At 47.8% G+C, this 9,205-nt stretch overlaps 1 protein-coding gene across 4 annotated transcripts in view; it reads right to left on the reverse strand.

Moving 5' to 3' along the window:
* Nucleotides 1–235: 235 nt before the first annotated feature.
* The window catches only part of camsap3 (calmodulin regulated spectrin-associated protein family, member 3), a 24,410-nt gene continuing 15,440 nt past the window's right edge, over nucleotides 236–9,205 (reverse strand). For 3 of the 4 annotated variants that reach the window (XM_028985015.1, XM_028985014.1, XM_028985017.1), the window contains 13 exons: nucleotides 7,558–7,696; nucleotides 7,292–7,431; nucleotides 6,855–6,948; nucleotides 6,731–6,770; nucleotides 6,562–6,626; nucleotides 6,336–6,408; nucleotides 4,294–6,253; nucleotides 3,590–3,711; nucleotides 3,138–3,403; nucleotides 2,701–2,794; nucleotides 2,480–2,598; nucleotides 2,157–2,275; nucleotides 236–2,052 (listed from right to left, as the gene is read on the reverse strand). In XM_028985015.1, coding sequence (XP_028840848.1) covers nucleotides 1,750–2,052; nucleotides 2,157–2,275; nucleotides 2,480–2,598; nucleotides 2,701–2,794; nucleotides 3,138–3,403; nucleotides 3,590–3,711; nucleotides 4,294–6,253; nucleotides 6,336–6,408; nucleotides 6,562–6,626; nucleotides 6,731–6,770; nucleotides 6,855–6,948; nucleotides 7,292–7,431; nucleotides 7,558–7,696 — 3,534 coding nt within the window. In that variant the 3' untranslated portion in view covers nucleotides 236–1,749. The remainder of the gene's footprint in view (nucleotides 2,053–2,156; nucleotides 2,276–2,479; nucleotides 2,599–2,700; nucleotides 2,795–3,137; nucleotides 3,404–3,589; nucleotides 3,712–4,293; nucleotides 6,254–6,335; nucleotides 6,409–6,561; nucleotides 6,627–6,730; nucleotides 6,771–6,854; nucleotides 6,949–7,291; nucleotides 7,432–7,557; nucleotides 7,697–9,205) is intronic. The other variant, XM_028985016.1, reaches the window with a different exon arrangement.

Here is a 9,205-nt window from a genome sequence, read left to right on the forward strand (position 1 = left end):
TATATATAACATTATTACAAAAAAATTAAATTGAACTTTTTTTTATACTGATTGAGGAAAACCTTTGCTTTACCTTTCTTACCCATTACGCTGAAGGCCTCGATGGGATGAATGCAAATATAAAACTTTTGTACTCGACTGCAAACTGGATAGCATCATTGTGCATTTGAAATTATACAGAAAGCAAAGTACAATGGGGGTGGGTGAAATATGATACATTTAAGGGAAACAATGATTTAGTAATCTATAAAAATGATTTATTCATCTGATCCAGTCATATAGGATAGACCTAGAATTAACATTTTGAGGTGAAGGAAAACAAAAACTGTAACCATGTCGGCATAAGGATGATTCAAAAGAAAACAGGAGGTGAGATGAAATGAACGAACAGATGCCTTTAAACAAACATAAAGAAATGACTATTCCATACCCAATAAATACAACTCAGGATGAATCAACATGAGAATTGCACAGGCTCCAGTTAGCATTCATCTACACACACACACAATCTCACAATCACATTCAGTTGACTCATAAGAGTCGCACAACAGGTTTTTACAAAAATATTTAATTTCTTAATGAACGTTTTTGCTGAAAGCAGATTTCTGCAGCAAGATCAAACACAAGCGCTAAGGAAACCAAAGTAAATGGAAGAGCTATTGACCAAAATGGGGTCTTAGACCAGGCAAGTTCTGAGGTTTAGAACCTGCAACACATTTCATTACAATCATCTCAGGAATTATTAAAAAATGCCAGGCAAGAGAGTGATTGTTCAGCGTTTCCAGGCAGTAAGGAATGCCCACTTCCCACACGTGTGCAACTGTAACTGGGTCAGACACCAGCAGAAATGACACATGAATTGTTCTCTCAAATTAGGGTTTATTTAACCCAAATTAGGGAAGTGGTCCGTCAACAATTGAGCCCATTTCTCTCATACATTTTCTCTCTCTCTGCAACTCACACACTTGTAGTGGGCAAGTGATAGGTAATCCTATCCAAAGTCGCCTCCACGTTATTCAAATCATTGTCAAAATGAAAAGAATCCGCATCAATAAACAGCATTCAAACAGATCTATACACACACACACACCCCTATATATTAATATATTTTTACTTGCTTTTCATTCAAAATCTGGACAGAGCTTAAAGATTTCCTTCATTTTCCAGCATTTTCCAGTTTCTATTGGTCACAAAAATGTTGTGGTGAATTCACTCATTTGCAGAAAACTGAAACAAATGGAGGAGGAAACTGAACCGTGCCTGCACAGTGTCCTCTATCCGCTCACCTGAGGCCTACAAAGGCTTATGTGACGCATTCAGAGAGGGGGGGAATAAAGCCTGGCTGGACGCACGAGGCACACGAGACAGTCCCAAGACGGTCCTGTACATTCCGGTGAGAGTGGTCAGAAGAGAGGAGAGGAAAGAATGGAAGAAGAAAGTTTACGTTGAAGGGAAGAGCATCATGATCTGAGCCACCGGTTCTGCTCGTAAGGCTGGGAGAGGCAGGGCACGTTGGGAAAGAGGTCAAAGACTCCCAGCATTCAACTGCTGAGGATTTTAGTCCTTTAACATTCTCAAATACAATCAACACCTTTGGCAGGCTCAGCCGGAATCATGTTGGCTTCTTCTCCAGTGTATTTGGGCCCTTCAGCCCTGGTGTGGAGACGTGGTGGTCTCCGTGTCTGGAGGCCGATCCCATACATCACCGGTTAAGAGCCTGAGTGTGGGTGCACAGGGCCGCTGCTGCGATTATTTGGGAGTTCCGGGTTTCTTGGGGGTCCCTGGACGCTTGCTCTGCCACAAGTGTCCGGGGATGGTGAACGCGTCCACGCTCATGGACATGGTCTTGGACGGGATGGCGGTGAACTGTTTGCGGTCCGAGCTGTATTTGTAAATGGACTCCACCATAGAGGGGCTGATGACCCGCGGGCCAATGCCAGTCAGGCGAACCATCTCCTCAGTCTCGGGGTTCATGGTGTAGACGGCCCGGAACTGGCAGCTGGAGTCCCGGAAAAGGATGAGGAAGTGGTTTGCGCTGCTCTTCTCCATTTCCTGCAACGAAGGGTAGAGAATACGATTAAAGTGAAACTCTGGAAAGAAGCAGGGCAGGAGGGTGTTTGTGTTCTAAAAGCAAAGTCACCCGCAGGGTCTCTCACCTCCACAATCTTGTTTTTCTGAGGTTCGTTGACCTTCCCTGCCAGGCAGCAGCGAGAGATGGCATTGTGGATGATGAACTTGTTGGACTTGAAGCTTGGCTCCTTATAAAGCTTGGGACCTAAAACACCACCAAAAATATACTTTAGCGTTCTAAAAACCCTGCAAAAATGATTTTACAAAATTGATAAATAAAAAAACATTTAAACTGCATATATAAAGAAATGGAACAATAATAGGAATATGAAATCTAGAATACAATTACATTACTTTGGACCTACAGATCTATAACTAGTCTGTTGTGGCAATAATAAGTCAAACGTACCTGTGTACTCTGGAATCGAGGCAGGAGATGAAATGGTGGAGCCGTTTTCCCAGTCCTTTTCTCCGTTCTGTGTTGCGAGTCGACTGGGCGACATCAGCCTTGATGGCGAGTGGGATCGACTGCAGGGAAAAAGATCAACTGAATAATCCTGCAACATACATCATCATCATCATCATCATCATCATTACAAGACCTCTATAGATCTCTGCAAATTTCCTCACCTGGAAGACTTCCTGACTGAGAGTGTCCCACTGTCGTTAGCCATTGAGGCGAGATTCCCACTGGAGTGCGAGTAGACCTTATTCAGTTTTGAACCTGAAATAAAACGAAAGAGTTGACTAGTATGTGTAATTTACACAAATTTCTATTATTTCGGTACCACAAGTATTAAAAAAAATAAGTATAAATAATTGACAAATTAAGACCTAATTAAGATCCTGTTTCTATTAGGAATGGCTGACCTTAATATGGTATATGATGTGCTTTTCAGACTGTATAGTTAAATAAATACATAAATAAATAAACAAGAGGTTCATGACACAAATTTTCCCATCTTCTTATGCGTAAAATTTATATAAATGCATACATTTCTGCATGCAAACGAAACTACAAAAGAAAGGAGCAGAGAGAGCGTAACAGAACATTAACAAAAAATTACCCATGAAGCCTTTGGCGGGGCTCCGGGAGAGGGCGGAGTCATCGTGGAAGACTGTTTTAGGCCGTTGCTTTTTGACCCCTCGTACCGTGGTGGGTTTCTGACGCAGGACCTTGTCCAGGTCCTCCATGATCTTCAGCTGCTCCCGAAGCTTGTACTCTTCCCGTGTAAAGTGTCCGCGGCGCTGCGGCGTGCCCTCTGGAGGTGGGGTTCGGGAAGGAGGCGGGGTGCACGGAGTCTGGGGCCTGACTTCATCCCCAGAGGCGGACCTGTTAAACCAGAAATAGTTCCGACAGGTCAACTTCATCTCAGTACTTGGATGTTTTAAGGAGAAATCCGGGAGTTACTCCCCCTGGAGGTACACAGTGGTATTACAGGCCCGTCAGCATGCCAACAAAACACACGTCCACAACAGCTTAGAAACTAATGACACCCGAATATGCAGAAATGCTTACCTGGCCTCCCTCTCGCGCTCCTGCTCCAGTTTACGCCTTTTCATCTCCTCAGTCCTCTTCTGCTGCTTCTCCAGCAGAGCGGCTCGGCGCTGCGCCATCTCATCCTCTGGCCGAGCCTCGTCCTGTGCAGGAACAAACATAAAGAAATAAGCAAGAGCTTCTCTGTTCCAGTACAAATAAAATATTCCAGACTAGGTCTCATCATGAAGACTGGTTCTCTTCAATAAACTACTGATCTGACTTCCCTTTGTCATCCAAAACCTTTATTAGCTGAAATGGTTATGGCAACTATTAAATAGTATAATAAATGCTTCAGCAATTAAAACAGGGAGAGTTAACAGTGGGGGAGTTAAGTCCACAGCGGTGGTCCTTAAACATCTCCTTGTTCGGTGACATTTGGTTGATCTCATCATCTAAACCAGCAGCTTAACATGTACAAGATGTATTGGTGATTCAATTAATTTAATAATGAACATGGAATGGCTGCCATGGAAATAAAAAGCTTTGCAGAGCTGTTAGAGACCCTAAACTAATGACAGATACCTTCAGCCTTCTAAAATCCACCTGAACCTTTCTAAGAATTCCATTTGTCCCACAAGTCACTAAAGATGACTGACACATCATTTGAATGACACCTTTAAGCGTATGTTTCTCTCTCAAATTCTTGATGAATAAAAACGCTTGATTGGCTTTGAGCTACTAACCTTAAAGAAGAACCCAACTCCAGACTTGACTTCTGGCTCGGTCTGGTCGCTCATGGAGTCAGATAAACGCTCAGGTTCTCTGTCGCCGTCCTCCCCTTCCAGCCCCCGCAGTGAGGCCAGGGAGATCTCGATCAGGCTTCCTCTCTTCCCGTTGTAGGCGGCGACAGGGACGTCGCTCTCGAAGGAGCACTCGGAGGGGGCGCCGGAGCTGCTGCCGCCGGCAGGGCGCCCTTTCCTGGGCGTGGCGCTGCCCTCCAGGTCCAGGCTGAAGACGGTGTGGTCGTCGCCGGAGCCTGCATCCGAGCAGTTGTCCTCCGGGGGGCGGGGAAGAGGGGACATGCCGTGGAGGTCGCCGAGGCTGGCCGGCTGGCCGATGCTGAAGGAGGACGAGGTCTGGACCTGGCACTGCCACGGAGTGACCCTGCGTAGGTGGGGGATGGTGTCCACGCTCTGAGGCGGGGTGAGGACGCGCGTGAAGGCGGGCACCTTCAGGTCCAGCGGCCGCGTTGGGTGCTGCTGCTGCTGCTGCTGCTTGGGGCTTTTGGGGGGTGCCGACTGCGCCCGGCGATGAGACGCCTGCGGAGACTTGGCAGGCGGGGCCTGGCTGACCAGCCTGCGGGAGGGCGATGGCGACGAGGAGGCGGAGGTGAGGTCACGGGTGGACTCCCGGGACAGGCGCCGAGGGGCAGCGGCGGAGGCTCTGGTGCCATGGCTTTGCGGAACGACCCAGGACTGAGCGCTGGGCGCGGCGGCCTTCTTCTGCATCAGCTGCTTCTGCTGCTCGGACAGCCGCTGCATGTCGTTCTGCAGCGAGCTGAGAGCGGCGTTGAGTTTGGACACGGCGTTGTTGTAGTTGCCCAGGGACTCGGAGCCCTTTTCTCCTCCGCCCTGGTCGAGCTGGGACGGAGGCTTCACATTTCCATCGTCTTCCACCAGGGGGCACTGCATCGGTCCCTCTCCCTTCGTACCGACCGGTCCCTCCAGCGGCAGCTGCTTCAGGTCCTCTTCCGTGGAGGACGTGTTGACCTCTCCCTCAGCCAATTCGTCCCCTTCGTTCTGCTCCTTCTGCAGCTGCAGGAAGGCACTTTTACCGAGCCGCTGCCGGTGCTTGGCAAAGATGGCTTCGATGCGCTTCTTCTGGGCCTCGATGGCCTTGCGCTTCTCCTCCAGCCGCGCCCCGAGATCAGGGTTGACAGCCGGGCTCTGGTTTGGGCTCTTGGCTGCCCAGGTGGTCATCTGTGGTGCCGTGGGGGGTTGAGGGTTGGGGCGAGCTGCTTCAGGGACCAGTTTCTTCTTCCTCTCGGCGAAGCTAGTCATGCGGATGCCGCTGTCAGGCGTGTCCGATCCATGTGTTCTGTAAGCGGGTGTGGCAGGGGTGGAATGGGTTTTGGGGAGGTCCTCCGAGGCGTCGGAGTCCACGCTGCCGTCACGCAGGACCGAGTCGTCGTCCCGCGAGCCCTCGGATGTGTGTCTGGTGCGGCCAGCCTCACGTGCAGGTTCCCCGCTCGGGCGGTACATCATTCCCGTGCGGGTAGGGGCGGAGCAGCTGAGATTGTGACGAGGGTTGGCGGGATCGTCAGCGGAGTGCAGGTAGAAGCCGTCGGGAGCACCCTCGGGGTGAGACCGCGGCTCCATCTTGCTTTCGTTGTGGATAATCTGCAGGGCCTCCTCTATGGTCGGAACCTCGCCTGTCTCGCTCTCCTCCAGGCCGTTCTCCTCCACCAGTAAGGGCACCGACGCAGTCTGTGTGGCCCAGGAGGCTCTATGGGAGCCGTTGGGCCCCGGCGATTTACACTCCGGAGGGGTGTAGGGCAGCCGCGTCATGGACAGTACAGCAGGGCTCACATTGTCGGAGCTGACAGAACGAGTGATGGCGCTCACTGACTTCCCCATGACAATGTCCACATCACTGTCCAGACCAAAGGGGATGCTGAAGGACACAGCTGAGGACAGTGGTCGGCTGGACAGAAACAGACAAAGTAAAAAAAAAAAAAAGTGTGCGGCGGTATAAACAGCAATGAAACGATACGGAGTCAGCCTACCTGAGAGGCTTCCTTGTCCACGTTTTTCCTGCAGCCTCTACGTGAGACATTGAGGTAGACTGAGTCAGAGATCCTGAATCAGGCAACACATGAACACACAGACACACACAAATGAAAACGGAGAAAAAAAACACACGCAGTGACACAGAGGAGCGTTTATATAAATGCAGGACATGGAAATGGAGACGAAGACACTGGTCGATCGCAGGCAGCACACTGATCTCACCTGACACCGCCGACACGGAAGTAGAGATGGGCAGAAAAGGCTTTTTGAAAATGGAAGGCGAGCAGCTGAAAAACAAGAGACGAAGTAAATTCTCCTGCCTGAGATGCAGTAAAATCTGCGAGTTCACCACAGGGAGAGCGGCTCCGCAGTCGTGGTGTCAGGAGCGTACCTGTTGCTGCTGGGTACTATTCTACTCCAGTCCGAGACATCTGTGGATGACGGCCCTCCGTTAATAAGAAGCTTAAATTTGTCATGTGACCACTTGTAAATGTGGAGCTAGAATAGGTCTTTACCTGTCAGCTCTCCAGTCTGTATGGGTTGAACAAACTCGGGCTTCTGAATCTCAAACCATCCTAAGAGCTCCGCCAGAAAGCTCATGATGTTAACCTGAACAGCACAAAAAGTCAGACTATCCAGTCCAGTGTAGGCATCAGCCAGAATTCATAATCCAGTGTTGATTACATCCAAATGGAGAGCCACCACTATATACAGGCTTCTACAACTCAATCAATATTACTTCAGGTTCCATCAAAAACCCTGGTAGAGTAAATGAATGTTTTTTTCATATATTGATTATTTTTTATTGTTCCTATTAAAATATGCTGCACATAAATGACTTGCACCAATGGAAAAACCCCACCTAACCCCAGACAAAAATGTATACTAAAATAAACACTCTGAATTCTCACACACAAAGATATCAGCCAGCCAGTTTAGAATATGAACTTACCCGGAGTTCAGGTGGGGTGTAGAGAAGGTCCTCCAGCACTAGGGGGCAGCAGCTTTTCAGGCAGCTCTCACAGAACTCCCGGATCAGCTGCAGGTTGTAGAGGCGGTCAGCCACAGACATGGACTCCTTCATGCACACGTCTGGAACGGTCGTTGGGAACGCCGCTGTTAAGCTGTGGCTGGGCTCGGCGTGTGTGTGTGTGTGTGTGTGTGTGTGTGTGTGTGTGTGAGACAGGAAGCAGCGGGCACGAGGCAGATAAGACTCACCCTCTAGACGCAGCAGCCCAGGGCAGTAGTAGTGTACGACTGCAGCGATGGCACAGCCTGTAGAAAGGTCCTTGACCTCAGCCACCACAGGAAAGACGGGCTTCTGCTTGGACAGCATCTTGTCCTTCCTGTACCTTAACTGAAGAGCAGAGAAGAGGTGGGTTTTACGTGCCTGGGGTTGAAGGGGCAAAGAAAAATAAAGAAAGAATGAATTAAACCTGCGACAACACCGTTTTAAAAAAAAAAAGTGTCAGATACACAATTAAGAGGATCAAACACAGGAGTGGGGGGGGGCATCAGATACTTTCGAGCCTAAATTGCTTTTAGTGTTATGCATTTGCTTTTAGAGGATAGAAACGATGAAGAACATAATTCAGCATTGCTGCCAGACTGGGCATTTTTTTATTCTGTTTCATCAACGCACAGAACTGTAAAGTCTCAGCAGTTGAAAAAGTGAAGTAAAATGATGACAGAAATGCTTCTCTATGCATATAGTGTCGAAAAATAGGATACTCTGCAATATAGTTTAAATTATACAATGTGATTTCCTGGATTATTTTTACATTCTGTTTATCCCAGTTGAAGTGTACCTATGATGAAAATTACAGACACCTCTCATCTTTTTCAGTGGGACAACTGCAACATACCATATTTGTCATATTAACCAAATTGCTTCCATATTAGATAAAATCTAATATAGGGAAAGCAGTTTTTCACAATATTCTTTACACCTAGGTTATTTAAATAAAGATAAAGTGAAGTGCAGCAGCACAGCACACGGTGCACACAGTGAAATTTGTCCTCTGCATTTAACCCATCGCCCTGAGTGAGCAGTGGGCAGCCATGACAGGTGCCCGGGGAGCAGTGTGTGGGGACGGTGCTTTGCTCAGTGGCACCTCAGTGGTGCCTTGGCAGATCAGGATTCGAACCGACAACCTTCTGATTACGGGGCCGCTTCCTTAACCGCTAGGCCACCACTGAACCATTTCAGCAAACAAACCAAAAGAATGCACAAATACTAAAGAAATAATTGGCAAATGAAATTTTAAAAAGGTGAGTTTTTAAAAACACAAAATCCCTTTCAGATAAAATAGTTAATAATTGCACCAGCAAGAAACCACCAACTTAAAGAGATTGTAGACAATCTCTCGGCTAATAAATGAAAAAACTGTTTTTTTTGTTTTTTTTTTTTAACATCAACTGGTCTAGAACCCAGCAGCTGAACCTGGCAACACGAGAGAAAGTGGAGTAGGCAGACTGAGCCCAGGCGGGTACAGGAACAGCGATGGTATTGTTGGCAGAAACCAGGCCAGCAGGGTCTCTAGAGACAAGAGACTCTGACTTCAACAGGTCAGAGCGTGGAAAACAACAGCAGCTGTGTCAAGTTCAAACACCTGACACACACACACACACACACACACACCCCTCCACAGTTTACTTTGTATGACAGAACATGCAATTAGTCACTCAAAACCGGTGTTGTGTTCTCTGTGTACAGCAGAGCTATTATTAAAAAAAGTTAATATCAGTTAACTCCCTGTCTGGTAGAAGTAAAATAAAATGCATGCAAGTCAAAAAGTGGACAGGATATTATGAAATATAAATATGAATAAGAAACACTTCATATAAGGAATTTGCTTTGGTGGTT

Source organism: Denticeps clupeoides, chromosome 7 (genome assembly GCF_900700375.1).
Source record: "Denticeps clupeoides chromosome 7, fDenClu1.1, whole genome shotgun sequence".
Taxonomy (NCBI): Eukaryota; Metazoa; Chordata; class Actinopteri; order Clupeiformes; family Denticipitidae; genus Denticeps; species Denticeps clupeoides.